At 41.1% G+C, this 22,381-nt stretch overlaps 1 protein-coding gene across 1 annotated transcript in view; it reads right to left on the reverse strand.

The window, feature by feature from the left end:
• Positions 1 to 224: 224 nt before the first annotated feature.
• Positions 225 to 22,381, reverse strand: part of CD4H9orf85 (chromosome D4 C9orf85 homolog) — a 101,025-nt gene continuing 78,868 nt past the window's right edge. The window contains exon 3 of the mRNA XM_047831407.1: positions 225 to 322. Coding sequence (XP_047687363.1) covers position 322 — 1 coding nt within the window. The 3' untranslated portion in view covers positions 225 to 321. The remainder of the gene's footprint in view (positions 323 to 22,381) is intronic.

The raw sequence follows: 22,381 nt of genomic DNA on the forward strand, positions 1-22,381 counted from the left end.
GCATCAGGCACATCTGGATTTGAGTCCCAGCTCACTGAACAACATCGGGGAAATTACTCAGAGTCTCCGCACTTCTCTTATCTATCAAAGGAGGAGGCTAATAACGGCCATCTTTCAGGGTCATGTCATAAATAATTTGTGTAGAGTTTCCATACATATTGTCCACTCAATAAATAGCAGGGTGTCATGGTTAAAAAGTGTGGGCTCTTGAGTTCTTGCCACTTACTTGTTGAGTGATCTTGGGCAAATTATTAACCTCTCCATGCCTCAGTTTCGTCATCTGCAACATTCGGATAATGACGATACCTTCTTCGCTGGCTTTCTGTGAAGAGAAAAAACACTACTGCTCTTAGGACACTGACCTCTTCCTATTCATCAAACATGCCAGGCTTATTAGTATCTCAGGAACTTTGTTCCTGCCCTTTCCCCTGCCTGTAATTGGGGTGTGTGTGTGTGTGTGTGTGTGTGTGTGTGTGTAAGCATTTAGAGCAGTGCCTGGCACCTAGTAAGTGTTCCATAAAATTGAGCTACTGCAATGTCACTATTACTCTTTAATTCTACGGAACTCTGAAAATCCTGAGGTCAGCCTCTCTGGAACTACTTCCTCTATCTCCCAGAAATTGTTAACCTCTTCCAGAGCAAGGTGCACTTCTGCTTCATATACTAGCCCACTAAGAAAAACACATTCCCGGGGTGCCTGGGTGGCTCAGTCAGTCGGGCGTCCAACTCTTGATTTCAGCTGATATCATGATTTCATGGATTGTGAGTTTGAGCCCTGCATTGGGCTCTGCACTGAAGGTGCAGAACCTGCTTGGGATTCTCTCTCCCTTTCTCTCTGCCCTTCAGCTTCTCATGCTCTATCTTTCTCTCTCAAAATAATAATAATAATAATAATAAACCTAAAAAAATAAAAGAAAAATTTATTTAAAAAAGAAAAAGAAACATTCCCAAGTGTGCCTGGTTGGCTCAGTCAGAAGAGTGTGTGACTCACGGGTTCGAATCACACGTTGGGTATAGAGTTTACTAAAAAAAATAAATACACTTAAAAAAAAAAAGAAATACATTCCTCCTCAAAAAATTAAAAATAGAATTACCATATGATCCAGTAATCCCACTACTGGGTATTTTGAAAAAAATAAACCAAATTGATAAACCTCTAGCCAGGCTTCTCAAAAAGAAAAGGGAGAGGAGCCAAATAGACAAAATCATGAATGCAAATGGAATTATTACAGCCAATCCCTCAGAAATACAAGCAATTATCAGGGAATACTATGAAAAATTATATGCCAACAAACTGGACAACCTTGAAGAAATGGACAAATTCCTAAGCACCCACACACTCCCAAAACTCAAACAGGAAGAAAGAGAAAATTTGAACAGACCCATAACCAGCGAAGAAATTGAATCAGTTATCAAAAATCTCCCAACAAATAAGAGTCCAGGACCAGATGGCTTCCCTGGGGAATTCTACCAGACATTTAAAGCAGAGATAATACCTATCCTTCTCACGCTGTTCCAAAAAATAGAAAGGGAAGGAAAGCTTCCAGACTCATTCTATGAAACCAGCATTACTTTGGTTCCCAAACCAGACAGAGACCCAGCAAAAAAGAGAACTAGAGGCCAATATCCCTGATGAATATGAATGCAAAAATTCTCAACAAGATATTAGCAAATCGAATTCAACAGCATATAAAAAGAATTATTCACCATGATCCAGTGGGATTCATTCCTGGGCTGCAGGGCTGGTTCAATATTTGCAAATCAATCAGTGTGATACATCACATTAATAAAAGAAAAGATAAGAACCATATGATCCTGTCAATCGATGCAGAAAAAGCATCTGACAAAATTCAGCATCCTTTCTTAATAAAAACCCTCAAGAATGTCGGGATAGAAAGGAACATACTTAAACATCATAAAAGCCGTTTCTGAAAAGCCCACAGCTAATATCATCCTTAATGGGGAAAAACTGAGAGCTTTCCCCCTGAGACCAGGAACACAACAGGGATGTCCACTCTCACCGCTGTTGTTTAATATAGTGTTGGAAGTTCTAGCATCAGCAATCAGACAACAAAAAGAAATCAAAGGCATCAAAATTGGCAAAGATGAAGTCAAGCTCTCACTTTTTGCAGATGACATGATATTATACATGGAAAACCCGAAAGACTCCACCAAAATCTGCTAGAACTGATACATAAATTCAGCAAAGTCACAGGATGCAAAATGAATGTACAGGAATCAGTTGCATTCTTATACACTAAGAATGAAGCAACAGAAAGACAAAGAAACTGATTTCATTCACAATCTCACCAAGAATCATAAAATACCTAGGAATAAACCTAACCAAAGATGTAAAAGATCTGTATGCTGAAAACTATAGAAACCTTATGAAGGAAATGGAAGAAGATACAAAGAAATGGAAAAACATTCCATACTCATGGATTGTAAGAATATTGTTAAAATGTCAATACTACCCAAAGCTATCTACACATTCAATGCAATCCCAATCAAAATTGCACCAGCATTCTTCTCCAAACTAGAACAAGCAATCCTAAAATTCATATGGAACCACAAAAGGCCCCAAATAGCCAAAGTAATTTTGAAGAAGAAGACCAAAGCGGGAGGCATCACAATCCCAGACTTTAGCCTCTACTACAAAGCTGTAATCATCAAGACAGCATGGTGTTGGCACAAAAACAGACACATAAACCAATGGAATAGAATAAAGACTCCAGAATTGGACCCACAAATGTATGGCCAACTCATCTTTGACAAAGCAGGAAAGAATATCCAATGGAAAAAAGACAGTCTCTTTAACAAATGGTGCTGGGATAACTAGACAGCAACATGCAGAAGAATGAAACTAAGCCACTTTCTTACACCATTATTAAAAAATAAACTCAAAATTGCTGAAAACCTATCAAAACCCTAGAAGAGAAAGCAGGAAAAAACCTCTCTGACCTCAGCTGCAGCAATTTCTTACTTGACACATTTCCAAAGGCAAGGGAATTAAAAGCAAAAATGAACTATTGGGACCTCATCAAGATAAAAAGCTTCTGCACTGCAAAGGAAACAATCAATAAGACTAAAAGGCAACCGATGGAATGGGAAAAGATATTTGCAAATAACATATCAGATAAAGGGCTAGTATCCAAAATCTATAAAGAACTCACCAAACTCCACACCCAAACAAACAAATAATCCAGTGAAGAAATGGGCAGAAGACATGAATAGACACTTCTCTAAAGAAGACATCCAGATGGCCAACAGGCACATGAAAAGATGCTCAACATCTCTCCTCATCAGGGAAACAGAAATCAAAACCACACTGAGATATCACCTCGCACCAGTCAGAGTGGCTAAAATGAACAGATCGGGAGACTATAGATGCTGGCGAGGATGTGGAAAAACGGGAACCCTCTTACACTGTTGGTGGGAATGCAAACTGGTGCAGCCACTCTGGAAAACAGTGTGGAGGTTCCTCAAAAAATTAAAAATAGATCTACCCTATGACCCAACAATAGCACTGCTAGGAATTTACCCAAGGGATACAGGAGTGCTGATGCATAGGGGCACTTGTACCCCAATGTTTATAGCAGCACTTTCAATAATAGCCAAATGATGGAAAGAGCCTAAATTTCCATCAACTGATGAATGGATAAAGAAGATGTGGTTTATATACACAATGGAATACTACTTGGCAATGAGAAAGAATGAAATCTGGCCACTTGTAGCAACGTGAATGGAACTGGAGAGTGTTATGCTAAATAAAATAAGTCAGGTAGAGAAAGAGAGATACCATATGTTTACACTCATATGTGGATCCTGAGAAACTCAACAGAAGACCGGGGGGGAGGAGAAGGGTGAAAGAAAATAGTTACAGAGAGGGAAGGAGGCAAACCATAAGAGACTCTTAAATACTAAGAATAAAGTGAGGGTTGATGGGGGGGGGGGAGGGGAAAGTGGTTGATGGGCATTGAGGAGGGCACCTGTTGGGATGAGCACTGGGTGTTGTATGGAAACCAATTTGACAATTAATTTCATTTAGAAAATTTTAAAAATAAAAAATTAATTAACTTAAAAAAAACAAATGAAACACTAATTTGAAAAGATGTATGCACGCCTAAGTTTACTGCAACATTATTTACAATAACCAAAGTGCCCATCAATAGATGAATGGATAAAGAAGATGTGATACACACACATACACACACAGACACACACAATGGAATATTAGTAATAATAAAGAATCATACCATTTGCAACAACATGGATGGATCTGGTATAATGCTAGGTGAAATAAATCAAAGGAAAACAAATACCATATGATTTCACTCATATGTGGAATTTAAAAACAAAATAAAGTGGGGGGCCTGGATGGCTCAGCCGGTTGAGCCTCCAGCTTCGGCTCAGGTCATGATCTCACAATCTGGGAGTTCAAGCCCTGCGTCAGGCTCTGTGCTGACAGCTCAGAGCCTGGAGCCTGCTTCAGATTCTGTGTTTCCCTCTCTCTCTGCTCCTCTCCCGCTTGTGCTCTGTCTCTGTCTGTCTCTCTCAAAAATAAATAAACATTAAAAAAAATTTTAAAAAAAACAAAAAAAAAGAAAGAAAGGAAAAAAAAAAGGGAAATAAAAAACCAGACCCTTAAATACAGAGGAAAAACTGGTGCTTCTCAGAGGGGAGGTGGGTGGGGGGATGGGTGAATAGGTGATGGGGGTTAAAGAGCACATTTATCCTGATGAGCATTGAGTGTTATGCTAAATAAAATAAGTCAGGTAGAGAAAGACAGAATTGTTGAATCGCTATGTTGTATACCTGAAACTAATATAACACTGTGTGTTAACTCTTCTGGAATTAAACATTTTTTTAAAAGAAAGAAAGATATACATCCCTCTACGACATTCATTCCCAATTCCTCTGTCATATACCCAGAATGTGCACAAAGAAACACCACATCACACCCCTATTCTCATCCTGGCCATTGTTTCTACTTTGTGCTCAGCTGCGCCTGGAGCATGACGCTGGACTTGGGAGTTTGAAGATTCAGGTTTCAGGCTCTGCGTAGTGTTTTGGTCAGTGACCTCTGGATCCAACCTATAACTTTTTAGTGTTTTTCCTTCTTTGTTTTCAAGTACCAATTACCTGGTGATCTCTTGAGACAATTAAATGAGATAAGTAATATAATATAATTTGTGTATATGTAAATAATATGGGGTCACTCACCTGCTTAGTGGCTCCCCTTTGTCTTTAGAACAAAATTTAAACTCCTTAGCATGGGCTTTGCCTTCAGATCTCACCCCCACACCTCCCTTCCCCTCCCTCTACTCCATGTACATTGCCCTCTTTCTATTCATGAAACACCACGTTTACTCATAGCTCTGCAACTTTGCTCTGTTTTCCCCTGCTTGTAACGTTCTTCCTCCAGACCTTCCCAGACTGTGTGCTCTGTTGTGTGCGTCTGTCAAATATCCCTCTTGGAGGCTCACACAGCTGGCCTAGTCTGGGTTCCCTGCCCCCAATTGCTACCACATCACTCTCTGTTATTTTCCTCATGGTACTTATCATCATCTGAAATTATCTTGCTTTATTCACTTAACAGTTTTCTCTGACAGCAGGGGCCATGTCTGTTTGGTTGACAGCTCTCCCCACCCAGCGTCTACAGATGGCACCTGGCCCAAGAGAGATGCTCCTTAAATATTTCTGCATGAATACATATCGACATTCTCCACAAAGGTGTAGGGATGCAGGTGTCCTGGGGGAGGTACTGCAGTGACTGGCCATGGCCAAGAGAGCAGAGGAGCTCCCCACATCCCAGAGTCCTTCTTTCTTAGGGACATTCTGAAGGAAGTATCACTTTAGACCACGCCATGTGGCACGGTGTGGGGAAGTCCTTTTGTGAAGAGGAGGGCTGTGAGCCCCCAGACAAAGGAGAGAGAGCCTCACAGCACCCATAAGAAGGCAACCATCACTGAGAGGGAAGCCAGACCCAGGAGACACCACGTGGAAGATGTCAAATACGGAGTCAAAGAAGAAGGAGCAAAAGGGCCTCGTGAACCGGATTTGGAGCCGAAGCGGCAACATGCCAGCGGGGCTGCTGTGGGGAATGGTCTGTCCCAGCAAAACAGGACCCTGTATGCAACTGTTAGGGCATTGTGATCATAAAAAGCAGATCAACTTTGGGTCTGCTCTAGCTGTGTTTCTCAATTATGTGTCCTTACCAAAAGATCCACTCTCACTTGGGCCTCCCTCCTGACTCTCCATGTTATCCCTACAGACTGTGGGAATTGGATCTTGCCACTGTAAATGGAGCATCAGAGAGAAAGTAGCTCGGTTGTTGCAAAAGTACTCTAAAAAGGCAACAAAGTAGGAAATATCCAGCAGAATGTAGAACCCAGTCTCCTAGATGGCGTAAAACTCACTGTGCTTACCTTCAACTTCTGGGCCACTCACAATCTGGGTTTGGCTCCCACTCTTACAGTACCTGTGAGCCAGAAGTTTGATCCAGAGTCAATTCCACTTGTGGTTTGTGGCTGCTGGTCCCTCCACCAGTTTTCCTAGCCTCGGGGCCTTTTCCCTTCCTTCTTTTTACCTGAAACAGACTCTTCCCCAAGCTTCCCATGGCTTCTACTTATCCATGGCTTGCTCAAATGTTATCTCCTCAAAGAGACTGTCCTACTAGAAAATACTTTCCTTGATGGGGTGCCTGGGTTAAGCATCCGACTCTTGATTTCAACTCAGGTCATGATCTCACGGTTCCTGAGTTCAAGCCCTGCATCGGGCTCCGTGCTGATAGCCCAGAGCCTACTTGGGATTCTCTCTCTCTCTCTCTCTCTCTCAAAATAAACAAATAAACAAATAAACATTTTTTTAAAGAAGAAGGAAAAAAGAACGAAAGTAACTTCCCTGAGAGCAGGGATCTTGTCTGTCTTATTCACCCCCTATATCCTCTCGCTCCTAGAAAGTTACCTGCCCCATATGAGGTGCTCAATAAATATCAGTTTGCTCATGGAGTGGCATATGAGTTCAGGTTTTTTGCTACTATGTTTAGATTCACAATTCTGCCCTACCAAAGTCTCTACTACTTATATATTTTGTCAGTGATCAATTTAGCTTCAAGTTGACTTTGGAGTCAGCCAGATCTGGATTTTAATCTTTACTTTGACACTTCTAGCTATATGATCTTGAGCAAATTATTTAACCCCTCTAATGCCTCTATTATTTTACAGATACCGACACTTTTCTCATCGGCTAATTTAAGAATTAAATAATGTATGTAAAATGCTTAGCACAAGGCTTAGCACACGCTAAGAACTCAATCAATGTAACCCATTAATATTATAGATTAATGTTATTATTGTTATTTGTGCTATTTTTACCATGTATGCCCTTTGGGAACAGTGTGACTTAGCAAACTTGCCCGCTGGTGGCCCTGCAAGATCAAGTGCATAGTCTATACTCTACAGTTCACTCCCAACGTGTTTATTGAACAGTCAAAATAACAGGTATAAGTAAGACCCAGGGAGACCACAGATGCACAAGGGAGGGCATTTCACATTAAAAGGGACTGCATGGAGGAAGACAGGTGGGACATTCTAGGAACAGAAACTAGTTCTACATAACTAGACTATGGGTTACATTCATCCATTTATTCATTTGGAAACCATTTTCCAATCACCCATTGTTAACCAGGCACTGTGCTAAATGCTGGCGGATAAAAAGGATCAGAATGTCTTCCCTGCCCTCCAGTCTAGAGAGGGGACTCAGTTCCTAACTGACACACAGTGAGAGGTGTTGCTGTAGCAAGAGCTACACGAGCACAGAGGAAAGGAAACAACACTTTTCTGCGTGAGGAAGAGAGGGAAAAGCTGAGAACGGAAAGGGGCCTGTGGCAGAGGCACCGCAGACCAGCTGAGAGGGCTGTTTAAGCACAAGCACTGAAGGTAGAGGAGTGATAGGAACGCCAGAACTGGAAAAAGTACACGGAACAGTAAATACTCAAATTAAAATTCTTGAGAGCCTGGACTTCTATGAAGAGAAGAGCAATATCCATTAATTAAATCAATCCGGAGCCTCCAAAACTGACCGTGGTATAAGTCTCTGGGCGGGAAGGGACAGATGGGCTTGGAAACCCTGACTTTGTCCCCCTTTCCCCTGGAGAGGGATCCTTTTCCAAGGCTGCTGTGACCACAGGGCCTCCAGAGGGCGCTGTTCTCCCTCAGTTCTTAGGCGCAGTAGTGGGTCCCCACAGGAGCCAGCGTCAGAATGCCCTGGGAGGCTGGACACATCACGGGGCCCCACCCTGAATTCCGGATTCAGTTTGTCTGGGTGGGATCTAAGAATGTGCATTACTGATGATTTCCCAGGTGGAGGCTAATGTTGCTGGTAGAGACCAACTTTGTCAGAACCACTGTGCACAAAGCATCCGAGACCCTTCTTTGTATGATCAGAAGTACAGAGAAAACAAAGCCGGAACATTGCAAGAAGGCCTTGCTTAAGGCTCTGGAGGAAAACAATAAAACAACAACAACAACAATAACAACAACAACAAACCACAGAGCTCCTCCCAGCCGTATATGTGGCTTATACTTTGTAGCTCTGAGTTTTGAGAACCCTCTGAGTTCTAGCTTTCTGGCTGAGAGTGGCCTCTCTTCCCCAGCTCCTTCCTTTAGGGCAGATGAACATCCCCTATAGAGAGAGTAACAAGTTTTATCCTCCCCCGGCCTTAGTAGGAATAAGACCAATGAGCAATAACACAGAGTACAACACAAGAAACACATTAATCTGATTAACTGAAATACATATGAAATAGAAAATCTTTATTTCCTTAATAACAGTGGCTTATTTATTGTAGAGCTCCTTCCAATTTCTAGAACAAAGCTTTGTCCCTGGTGTGTGCCTAACAAATGTCTGAAGTGAATGGAATTATGGCTCACAACATCTCTTCGTGCACAGAAATACAGTCTACTTTGCTAGTGTTACTCGTTTGTTCTTACCCAGCTATATTTAGCCCAAGAACTTTGAATCATTTATTATTTTTATCATTTATTGCAACAGCTTTCCAGATAGCACACAGGCTCAATAAATACGGGTATATTCCTCTTTATCTCTGTACTATGTCTTTCTTGGATCATTATCTTAGAAACCTGTGCTTAATTACTAGTCTTGTATTTATTTGTGTCATGGCTTGTCATGACTTTGGGTTGTTTTTGAAGAAAAATATGCATCACATTTTTTTCCTTACAGATAATCAATCCCTAGCTACTCTTTGATGTCCTCTATGATCCTCTTGAGAACTAAAATTAACCACCCCCAATAATGTTTCCCTTTTTATCTGTTCATTTGCTGTTGTGTGCCTCTTGCAGATAAAGGGCTGGTAAAGCTCTCTCATGTTTTCTTCCACAGAAATATTTCCAAAGACTTAGGGGGTCTTTAAAACATACACTAGGGGCACCTTGGTGGCTCAGTCGGTTGAGTGTCTGACTCTTGATTGTGGCTCAGGTCATGATCTCCATGCTGAGTGTGGAGCCTGCTTAAGATTCTCTCTCTCTCTCTCTCTCTCTCTCAAACAACAAGAACAACAACAAAAACACAGACTACATCAAGAGTGGGGGCAATGAGAAGTCACAAGAAAGATGATCATAGCATCTAGACTCCCATTAAAGCATCTCTTTGGACATCACTGGGTTCCAAACGGAGGACAGGATAGAGAATGGAATGGACAAAAGATTAATAGAAAGGGTGCAGAACAGGCTCCACCAGGGGCAGCCACAGACCTACCAGTCTTCTTCCCTCCCCTGCCCTGTCAGGCCTCAGGCAAAAGCCTTGCAGGAGACCTTAAAAGAATGTGCCGGGGAGAAAGAGAAGTCAAAGCAAGTCTGAAGAGAAAGAACAAAAGGGAGTTATAAAGAGTGTGAGAGCCAGAGCAAATGAGAGAGAGGAAGATGGAGAGACCAAGAGAGAAAGACAGAGACAGAGAGACAGAGAGAGACAGAGATGCAAAGCGACTCTTCCAGAAGGATAAATCACTCTTCCCACCAAGCTACACACACACTCCCAAAACACCTCACAGGTCCCCCAACCTGGAAGTACAAGCCTCAACAGGCTGAGTCACCACCCTAGCTCTAAATAAACTGCTTGACCTGGTTCTGAAAGGGATTACTTTTTGCCTTAGTCACTGTGGATTATTCCTTTGTACGTGCAGTGGCCACCTGTCTTATCTACCCAAGGTGACTAATGGATTAAAGTCATTTTCCTGACATCAACTTCATGCAACCATGTTTGTTTTTAAAAGACCAATCAGAGGCTGAATAAAACAGAATATGGCCTCAGGATTCTCATCCAGATGCCAACAAACTAGCACTAGACCAGGTTAGGAAACAAAACCAAAACAAGAAAACAAACAAACAAAAAAATCACAGTAAATTAAAATGTGGCAGCTGTTTGCCAACTCTCAGCCAAAAAGTAATCTTTCCTGAAAGAATGGCCTCCTGGAGAGCAAGTGTTACACTTGTATATCTTTGTGGAATGGCGGGATTTAAGAGCATCTGGACTGATGGTTCATGGCTGAAGACAACTGGTTTACCACATTTGATCCCCATTAATGGCCCAGTGAGGGAAATGGATTCCATTTTACACATAAGGAAACCGAGGTTCAGATACACCAATGATCACACAGTAACAACCAGGAAGTAGAACCCAGTCCTCCTAACTAGGGCTCTAGGGCTCTAATAAGTATGTATGGGACCTCAAAACTCAAGACAAAGAAATATGTCCTTACTATAGTAGTCAACACTATTAAAAGTCCCCCAGGGGCGCCTGGGTGGCTCAGTTGGTTGAGCGACCGACTTCAGCTCAGGTCATGATCTCCTGGTTTATGAGTTCAAGCCCCACATTGGACTCTGTGCTTATGGCACAAAGCCTGCTTGGGATTCTGTCTCCCTCTCTCTGTCCCTCCCCGACTTGCTCTCTCTCTCTCTCTCTCTCTCTCAAAAATAAATAAAAATAAATTAAAAAAAAAAAGAATTAGGTGCTTAGTTCAAAACAATAGCAGTAAAAGCAAGTCTTTTTTATCCCTTTTCTCTTAATCTCCCTTCATAGAATGTGCTGTTTGTTAAGAATCAAGGACAGCTAGGGATGCCTGAATGGCTCAGTCAGTTAAGCATCCGACTTCTGCTCAGGTCATGATCTCACGATTTGTGGGTTTGAGCCCCACGTCGAGCTCTGTGCTGACAGCTCAGAGCCTGGAGCTTGCTTCAGATTCTGTGTCTCTCCATCTCTCGGCCCCTCCCCTGCTTATGCTCTGTGTCTCTCAATAATAAATAAATGTTAAAAAAAATTTTTTTTAAAGAATCAAAGGATAGCTATCATTTGCTGAAAGCAAGTAGGAAAAATACAGAAAACATGTACAGAAGAAGAATCCAAAGAAAACAGGTATAACATATGAAGCAGAATATACTCTTTTTAGATATTATCATTATTTTCAGCAAGATGAGAGAAAATATTTCACTCATAAAAACCAAACAGGGTGCTATGAAAAAAGAATAAAAATTTTAAAAAGTTCTGGAAAAATCAGAGTTCTTAAAAAATTCAGTAGAAAGGCCAGACTACAAAAATTAAGCAAATCTCCCAGATGGTAGAACTATAAAAGAAAAAAATATGGAAATAAGGGAGAAAAGACAATAGACTGAGAGAAGAAATCATAGATACCTATCAGGTAACTCATAGCAGTTCCAGAAAAAGTGAACAGATAAAATGGAAGGAATACAATTATCAAAGAACTGAGATTAAAGAAAAAAGTCCAGACTAGAAGAACATAGTCTTCAGGTTGAAACTGCTCACCAATTGCCTGATTTAAATAAATGAAAAAGACTCCCAGCATACAATCATAAAATTTTGGAGAAACAACATAAATTAAGGATTCTCACCACTTTCAGAGAGGAAAAACAGTCACAGACAATGGGGAATCAAAAGGACATTTAATTCTCAAGGGCAATACTGAAAGGTGTTAGGACGTTTATTTACAATGTTCAAGGAGGCATGCCTGCCAAACTCTATATCAAATTACAAATCTTGTATGAAGGTAAAACAAAGACATTTATAGATATGCAACGGCTCCAAAACTATATCTGACATGCCCCTGTTTAAGATGCCACTGTAAAGCGGGCTTCACAAAATAAAGGAGTTACAACAACAACAAGAACAACACAGGGAGCAGCATGGGATACACAAAAGATGGACCCTACAAAAGGAAAGGAAATCACAGAATGAGTGCCAGGCTGGAGACGCTCAACCACAACCATATATATACTCCCTACAACTTTTCCTCCTTAGAAAAACAAAGACTAAGATTGCTTATCACCAAATGACTCCCTCACTAGGGAAATGTTAAAAGACATTCTTAAAGATGGAAAATGAGGGCTGCCTGGGTGGCTCCGTTGGTTGGGCCTCCGACTTGGCTCAGGCCATAATCTCAGGGCTCCTGAGTCTGAGCCCCACCTCAGACTGCTGTCAGGCTACCAGAGTAGAGCCTGCTTCACGTCTTCTGTCCCCCTCTCTCTGTCCCTCCCCCATTTGCGCGTGCTCTCTGTCTCTCAAAAAATAAATAAAACATTTAAAAAAAATTGAAAATGATCACAGGAGACAGAAGGAAATAGGGGGAGGAGGTAAACAAAATTGGCTAACACACTGGTAAATATAAACAAATAGAGAGGCGCCTGGCTGGCTCAGTCAGTAGAGCATACAACTCTTGATCTCAGTATGATGAGTTTGGGAGCCACATTGGGCATAGGGATTACTTGAAAAATTAAAATTAAAAAATAAAATTAAAAAAAGAATTCAATTTATTCACTAATTTATAGTTAGAAATAGAAGGCTCTGGAGCTTGCAGGTGCTGTTGACAGAGTTATTAGTAAAACAGTCAAGAATCTTCAAGATTTTTTTAAATTTTTGCATTCTCAGAGATCAATTGGTTCAACTCTGTTTCATTGGGAGACTACATAGTAGAGTGAAAAGAGACACTGATGCATAGACTGTCAGGAGCCTGTGTAACCATCAGCAGATAATTTAATATAGTGGATCACTTTATTTATTTTTGTTTTGTTTTGTTTTAGAAATCTCTACACCTGATATGTGGCTCAAACTCATGACCCAAAAATCTAGAGTTGCATGCTTTTCTGACTGAGCCAACCAGGCACCCCTCTCTTTTTTTCTTTTTAAGGCAGGAAAGCATTAGCCATTCACTTAAATCTATTTCAAAGATCATGAGAAGTAGAGCAACATTATAGCATGAAAAAGGGAGCCCTGGTGAGGTGAGGCTACTAGGTGGAAGCTCACAATGAGTTATTCTTTTCCACATGTTTGATGGAGACTCCAAACGGATGAAACACTAGGAGTAAAGAGTTAACCCTATCAGATGAGGTTGGGTGAACATCAGTAAGTAGGTTAAGCAGACGAGTCTTCCTTTGTCCCTTGTCAAACATCTACCCCCATGTTCTCAAGTACCCACCTGCCAGGAGGGCCGGATGGGAGCTGTAAGAGCGAGGCATCTGGGTCTTTAAGCTTCTGGTGATCCTGACACACCCCCAGTTACAACCCACGGCCCTAGGAAATCACAAGTTCAGGGAGACGACGCTTTCTAGTATTTGGTTCTCCTATAGCCATTGTTTCTTAACTCGACAAAGAACAATCCAGTAAACCATTATATTATTTACAATTATTAGCACACCAACTTCTAGACAGGTTAAACCAAAAAATGGATACAACTTCCAGGGGTTGGCTCTAAAACCTGCTTCTAAGCTCTTCCTGGTTATGTGGGCAGCTAAAGAACCCTGGCTGAGTCATCCATCTGGCTCCCCTTTAAAATGCTAATGGAGACATAGTTACAAAAAGAAAGTCCCAACAGGACTTCAAAATAAAAAATCCATCATCAGGTAGGGCAGATCCCAATTTTCAGTAAATATCATGTGATTGAGAAACCCACAGGGTCAAGTTATGACCTCTGAAACTAAACTCTGTAGCCAAGAGAAAGTAGAACAAAGCCTCTACTGGAGGTGGGGGGTAGGGTACGGATATTAAAAATATTTAACAACCGGTAGCAAATGGTCACAGATCAATCAGCACAGGGGCCACATGCAAACCCCTGCTTGTGTTCAGGCATATGAGCAAGAAGGAGGTGAATGTCGGACCAGCTTCCTCTATTCTTTTTTTTTTTTTTTAATTTACATCCAAATTAGTTAGCATATAGTGCAACAATGATTTCAGGAGTAGATTCCTTAGTGCCCTTTACCCATTTGGCCCATCCCCCCACTCCCACAACCCCTCTAGTAACCCTCTGTTTGTTCTCCATATTTATGAGTCTCCCTGTTTTGTCCCCCTCCCTGTGTTTATATTATTTTTGTTTCCCTTCCCTTATGTTCATCTGTTTTGTCTCTTAAAGTCTTCAGATGAGTGAAGTCATATGATTTTTGTCTTTCTCTGACTGACTAATTTCACTTAGCGTAATACCCTCCAGTTCCATCCATGTAGTGGCAAATGGCAAGATTTCATTCTTTTTGATTGCTGAGTAATACTCCATTGTATATATATACCACTTCTTCTTTATCCATTCATCCATCGAGGGACATTTGGGCTCTTTCCATACTTTGGCTATTGTTGATAGTGCTGCTATAAACATGGGGGTGCATGTGTCCCTTCGAAACAGCACACCTGTATCCTTTGGATAAATGCCTAGTAGTGCAATTGCTGGGTCGTAGGGTAGTCTATTTTTAGTTTTTTGAGGAACCTCCATACTGTTTTCCAGAGCAGCTGCACCAGCTTGCATTCCCATAGCTTCCTCTATTCTTACTTTCCCATCCACCACAGGGAGAGTCGGGACAAACCAGGAGGTCACCCCAAAACTATAGGCTCTCTTCTGATGCAGTTAGGGCCACTGCCACACCCCTAAATCCAACTATTACTCTCTATCCACTCTGAATCTACAAATCCTAGAAACGCAACATGACCAGTGATGATACCTGATGCTGGTTGCATGCTCAGGAGAGCTCTGGAAGCAAGTGCTGATCCCTGGGCATTGTAATTTTTTTATGCACTGCTTCTGGTCAAAACAGAACAAGAAATCACAAACTGATTCAGATTATCCAGGAGTAAATTCTCCATAAGGTTAAGTGATGAGATATTAGGTCCAAAAGAAGAGCCAGCCTTAATCCAGGAGGACTGAACTTGACCACCTGAGAAATAGTTCTGGCTAAAGCTAAAAACAGCTCCCCACTGATGATCAGAGAGAAGTCCAAAAGTCCCCAAGTATGGAGAAGGCAGGAAAGACTGAAATCTGGAAATTAAGTTGGAACCATATCTTACACCTTACTCTAAGAAAATTCCAAGTGGATCAAAGACTTAAGTGTAAAATGTAGAGTTCTAGAAAGAAAATATATGGGGGGGTGCCTGGGTGGTTCAGTCAGGTAAGTGTCCAACTTTGGCTCAGGTCATGATCTCACGGTTTGTGGGTTTGAGCCCTGCATCGGGCTCTGTGCTGACAGATCAGAGCCTGGAGCCTGCTTGGGATTCTGTGTCTCCCTCTGTCTCTGCACCTCCCCCACTCACACTCTGTCTCGGTTTCTGAAAACCAATAAACGCTAAAAAAAAAAAAAAAAAATTAATGAAAACATATGGGAATTTTTTCATATCTTTGAAATAATGAAGACATTACTAGATATTTTTAGTAGTCATTAAAAATTGGCTAATTGCTACATTTTACTACATTTAAAAAAAGCAAAGAAAAGCTTCTGCCACATGGGGCTCAAACTCATGAACTGTGAGATCATGACCTGAGCACAATCAAGAGTCAGACTGAGTCACCCAGGCGTCCCTAAACTTTTATTTTAGAATAATTACAGGGTCACAGAAACTTGCAAAAATAGTAGACACAATGGACTCAAGTTCTCCTGTAGACTTCATCCAGTCTTCCCCAATGATTACCTCTTATGTAACTATAGTGTAATAGGGGACAATAACAAAATCAGGAAACTGACATTGATGCTATGCAATGGCATAGTTCTATGCCATTTCATCACATGTGGATTCATGCAACCCTACTGTAATCAGGATATAAAACTATCCCACCCCACAAAGATCTCCCTTGTGCTACCCCACCTTCTCCCCCAGTAACATCCCTAACTCCAGGCTGTTGCTAATCTGTTTTCCATCTCTATAATTTCATCATTTTGAGAATCTCACATCAATGGAATGATATAACATGAAGCCTCTTAAGATTCACTTCTTTCCATTTAGCACAATGCCCTTGAGATCCATGAAGTTGTTGTACCAATAGTTTGTTCCTTTTGTTGCTGAATAGTATTTGATGGTATCATTGTACCATGGTTTGTTGAATCATTCCCTTATCAAGGGCATTTTGATTGTTTGCAGTTTGAGGCTATTACAAGTAAACCTTCTATGAACATTTGTGTGAAGGTTTTGTGCAAACATGAGTTTTCATTTCTCTGGGACAAATGCTCAGGTTGTATGATTATAACTCATACACTAAGTGTGTGTTTAGTATTTTTCTTAATTTTTTTTATTTTAGAGAGAGAGAGAACACAAGTGGAGAAGAGGGACAGAGGGGGAGAGAGGGAGAGAGGGAGACAGAGAGTAAGAGAGAGAGAGAGAGAGAGAGAGAGAGAGAGAGAGAGAACCTCAAGCAGGATCCATGCTCAGCGCAGAGCCCAACACAGGGCTCGATCCCATGGCCCTGGCATCATGACCAGAACTGAAATCAAGAGTCACATGCTCAACTGACAGAGCCGCCCAGGCGCCCCAGTACTTTAAGAAACTATTTTCCAGAGTGGGTATCATGTTACCTGCCCACAGCAATGCGTGAGAGATCTAATTTCTCCTCACTATTGCCAGCATTTGGTCTTGTCACTATGTTTTATTTTAGCAGTTATAACAGAAGCATAGTGATATCATACTGTGGTTTTCATTTGCATTTCCTTAAGGGCTAATGATGTTGGACATCTTTTTTGTGTTCATTTGCCACCCAAACATCCTCTTCAGTGAAATGTCTCTTCATATTCTTTGCCCATTTTCTAACTGGATTGTTTGAACATATACTGGTAAAAAGTTTATGGATTTACTCCGGAAATGCAAGTTTATCGAGCAAGCAGGAGGGAAGTGTGATACGGCTATTTGATGACATTGCAGCTGTTTAAATGCAGATGCAGGAGACAGAATGATGATGAATGGAAGACAAATACTGGGGAAGTAATGTCAAGATGTGAACACAAAAGGGAGGAAGGTAGAGGGAAAAGGAGGAGGGGAGTGAGAGACAGTGGATAAAGGAAGAAAGGAAGAGAGGAAACTTAAAATGAATGAATGAATGAATAAATAAATAAATAAATAAATAAATAAATAAATAAATAAAGTAAATAAAACTTAAAAAAAAAAAAGAAGTTTTTGGTATTGTAAAATTGAATTGTAACCTGCAAAGTGATGACGACTTGGACTTCCTTTAAACTAAATCTAAGCTTACTGCTGCTGGTGGTAAGGGTGAAAGAGAATTGGGAGTCAAGGGGTATGATCTTTATCCCAGTTCTACCAAAGACGGGGAGCTCTGTCAAGCTCTTTCATCTGTGGAGTGGGAAATCGAGTCATCTGCCTCTCCTATCTCTTGTGCACATTATATCCTATAAAACACTTACTAGAAAATACTTTTGCACTTGAAAGTTCTTACAAATAAAAACTGTGATTGCTAATATTATTATGACATTACAGTTAAATTCAAATACTCTATAAATGAAAATGTAACCTACATAAGTGTGTAGGACCACAGAGAATGAGGTGACGTGAAGGAGACAAGAGAGGCTCAAGTTAATGACACAGGAGGTCATGAACCAGCACTGCCTTCAGAGGTGAGAGCCATCTCTCAACCCTTTTCTTCCTGTCACGGCAATGAGAGGAAGCCTGGGATCATCCAGCAGTTGGGGTGGGAAATTCCTGAGGTGGTTTCTCATATTCAACTTTCTCTTCTCAATCCCAGTTACATCCCAGTTCAAAGAACTCCTCTTCCCCAAAGCCACCACCCTGATCAAAGTCCGGAATTTCTGCATCAGCCTCCAACTCAGCAGAGCAGTATTTCCCCTAAACTGCTTTTCCTGATTTCACCATCTCAGTCAATAACACAGTTAGCCATTTGGTGTGAACTTTGCAGTTTCCAAAGTCTGAAGTCATTCCTGAATCCTCCTACTCATATCCAGGGCCACATTGTGACGCCATGGGCCCTAGGCACTTTGCCTTCGTGGGTCTCTTTCTCCATCAGAAAAAAACTATATGTAATTATATTAAATATATACATATATTTTACAACTGCATGATTACAAAGACGGATGTATATGATCCAAACTGCATTCACTTTATATATTCTTTTCTTTCATGTTGAGATAAATTAAAATTAAAATATTTTTTTAGACTCCTGAATGTACCATGGGTCCTAGACACTGTGCCTCCTGCTTAATTGGCAAGTCGGTCCTGCTATTCACTAAGATCCACAGCCTATGGACAAAGTCCTAACTTTCTGTTCTGATGTTCATGGCCTTCAAAAATCTGACTGCTCACCATTAGAAGTCTTTTTGACTCTGCTTCCCCACAGGAATGCTTTTCCTTGGTCGAGCTGGCTTGTCCACTGTTTCCTGAATACAACTGTCCCTGTCGCCATTTTGGAGTTGCTTCCCTCCATTTGCCTTCTCCTTTCCCAAAGCTTTACTTTGATTTATATTTGTCATATGAAGCCCACTTAAATCTGGCTTCAGAGACAGAGACAGACAGCATGGTACGGGCAAAAGAACACGAAGTAGATATAGATGGACTTAGGTTGCTTTTCCTCTCAGAGCTAAAGTTTCCTTACTTCTAAGGGTGCCTGGCTGACTCCGCTGGTAGAGCACGTGACTCTTGATCTGGGGGGTCATGAGTTCAAGCCCTATGTTGGGTGTAGAGATTACTCTCAAAAAAGGATAATGTTACCTGTCTTTTAGGAGTGACATGAGGAGTACATAAAAGTAAATACAAAACAAAAAAACCCAGAAAACCCTAAAAAGTACCTGGCACACAGCATCCTTTCTTCCTTTTCCTTCCCACTTCTTGCTAACTGTGCAAGGTTTCAGTGATCTGTTTCTCAGTTGAAACCTCTGTACTACATGCTTAATCAAACCCAGACAATCTTTTTTACTGGATTGGATTATAAGTAAAAATATATAAATACAAATAAACAACTTTACTGAGAAGTAATGGATATACTACAGCTAGCATATATTTAAAATGTACAATTTGGTGAGTTTAGATCTATATATAAATCCATGAAACGCTCACCATGATCAAAGTAATAGACATACCCATCACCACCAAAACTTCCATGTGCTCCTTTGTGATTCCTCCTCCCAATTCTCCCAACTTCCCTCCTATGCCACACAACCACTGATCTGTTTTCTGTCACTGTAGATTAGTTTGCATTTTCTAAAAATTGTACATAAATGAAATCATACATCATGTACTTTTTTATGTCACTCCTTTCATTTGGCACAATCATTTTGAGATTCATTTATATTGTTACATGTGTCAATAATTCACTCCTTTTTATTGCTGAGTCGTATTCAATTGCATGAATTGCAAAGTTTCTCTTTTCACCTTGTGATGGACATTTTGGGTTTTTCCCCAAAACATTGGGGAATGTTGGGCTCTTGTAAATAAAGCTGCCATGAACAATTTGGTGTACGTACAGGCTTTCATTTCCCTTGGATAAGGACTAGGATTGAAAACACTGAGCCATAGCCTAAGTGCATGTTTAACTTTTCAAGAGATTGCCAAAGTGTTTTCCAAAGTGGTTGTCTCATTTTATATTCCCATCAGCATGTGTGATCATTCCAGTCCTTCCTCACTGTTGCCAATACTTGGTATGGTTAGTCTTTTTAATTTGAGCCATTCTAGTGGATATTTAATAAATATATTATTTTAAAAGTTTATGGGTCAGTCATTTATAACACAAAGGATACTCATAGCTGAATTAGTGTTCAAATTAGCTCTATGCCCTTATTTTCTTTCCTTTTTTTTTTTTTAAATAGAAATCCTAAGCCTGAGACTCCTAAGTCCCAAGTGTCAACGTCTGGACTTCTGAAACTAAATATTGAACCTTCTAGATTTCCTCTAAGCCCTTGTCTGATCAATGGAAGTGAAAGAGAAAATGAGAGAAGGCTAAGCTATTTGATTACTTATTTAATGTTTTTATCAAGTTCCTAATGTTTATTTACTTTTTTTAGTTTTTATTTTAATTCCAGTTAGTTAACATACAGTGTTCTATTAGTTTCAGGTGTACAATATAGTAATTCAACACTTTCATATATTGCCCTGTGCCCATGATTTAATTTGTTTCTTGTTTTACACAAATGTCCATATCAGAGCTAAAGGCTGGCCTTTGTTGTGGGCAGGTGGGGCAGTTGGCAATGATGGCAGCCAAATAAGGGGAAGTCCATATTGTTCAACTTATGCCTAGTTCTGTCCCTGCCATTTATGGCCACTCTGTGCATAGGTAGGCTCATTGAGAAAGCATCAGAGTAGCTGGAGAAAGAAATCAACTGGTATCCATGAGGCACCTGGAGGCTCAGTCAGTTGAGCATCTGACTTTGGCTCAGGTCACGATCTCACGGTTCATGGGTTCAAGCCCCGCATCGGGCTCTGTGCTGACAGCTCAGAGCCTGGAGCCTGCTTGGGATTCTGTGTCTCCCTCTCTCTGCCTCTTCCCTGCTTGTGCTCTGTCTCTCTCTCTCTCTCTCAAAAATAAATAAACATTAAAAAAATTAGAAAAAAAATCAACTGGTATCCACATGACAAGTTATCTGGTCAACCCACCTATTACAAGCATCTTCTGTACTATATACTCTGTCTGTGTTCTGAAACATACCTTAACATACTTCTCCCGCCCCCCATGCCTTCATGATACTCTTTTTCCTATATTGTTTTCCCCAAGCCCCTAACAAGCTGGACAATCTGTTTACTACGGTTTTTGAATCAGCTGAGATCTGAACAGTCTCTTCTTTCACACAAAGTGACAACCGGGTGTACTGTTCAAAGTTCTGCCCACTGGGAGGATTTCCCTTCCCCATGATCTTTCAGGGCCACCATCAAATGAAGCTGTACACCGGATGCTACAGATGCATATCAGAAGATCCTACAGTATACCAGACCCATACTCCTTCATCAAGTGGTCATAGAAACCTTCCCAGGAGACCATGCACATGCAGTGAAACAGGGGACCAGGCAGTGTAGGAGGCTGAGTCATCTGCTTGGCAGTTCACTTGACCCTTGGATCTGCATGGGACTGACTGCATGTATCTCACTTCCATTTATAATGGATTGCTGCTGCACATACAGAGTTTGATGGTTCAGTGGAGGTTCCCATTCGTGTTGGGTAGTCTGGGTCACACACATACATGATGGCCCATGGCGAGGCTTTCAGTCTCTACCAAGCCACAGGTGCAAGCCAGAGCTGCTTTCAAAGGGTTATAGTTGCCAGCAGGCTATGAGTTCCCTACTAGGGATTGCCAGAGGTTCCATAAGGCAGTCTCTCAGTCACAGACATTTTGAATATCATTGGGTCTGCTAGGCCATGAGGCTCAGGTGGCATGGAAGCTTGCACCATAGTCTGCACTGCTTCAGAATGCTTTCTTGCTCTGGATCTCACTCAAACTACTAGCCTCACAGCTTGCTAGGTAGATGGGTTGGAACACCATGCTCCAATGTGGCATACATTGCTTCCAAAATCCAGAGAACCAACGTACGTTGCGCCTTTCATGATGGTAAATGCAAGATACAGCAACTTGTCTCTCACTTTAAAGAGATGTGCCCCAGACTGTTGCACCCCTTCAAGATATCACACATGTGGGAGGCCCCTGAACTTCCACAGACTTTATCTCCTACCTTCTGGCATAAATGGGATTTACTAAAACGTGTAGGATACTTGTTACTTCACTCTCCCCAGGTCCAATTAGCATTATGTCATCATTGCCTTGGGTCAGACTGATGTGAAGTAGACTATCAAGATGACCAAAGTCCCTTTGGACTGTTTTACAACAGAAAGCAGGAGAGTTCACATGGCCTCGAGGCAAATCAGTACAGGTCTATTGTTGCCCTGCCTTGCAAAGGCAAATTGCTTCAAAATGCTTCTCATTGTTATTAATGGTAAAGATGGGAAAAAAGCATTTGTTAAGTCAGTAGCTATAAATGGATACGTGGGACTACATTGATTTGTTTTAGTAATGATACTGCAGCCAGGCCATGGTTCTGATGGGCATTACCATTTGTTTAAGTTTGCAGTGATATATAATCATCTCCATAACCCATCTGA

Source organism: Prionailurus viverrinus, chromosome D4 (assembly GCF_022837055.1).
Source record: "Prionailurus viverrinus isolate Anna chromosome D4, UM_Priviv_1.0, whole genome shotgun sequence".
Classification (NCBI taxonomy): domain Eukaryota; kingdom Metazoa; phylum Chordata; class Mammalia; order Carnivora; family Felidae; genus Prionailurus; species Prionailurus viverrinus.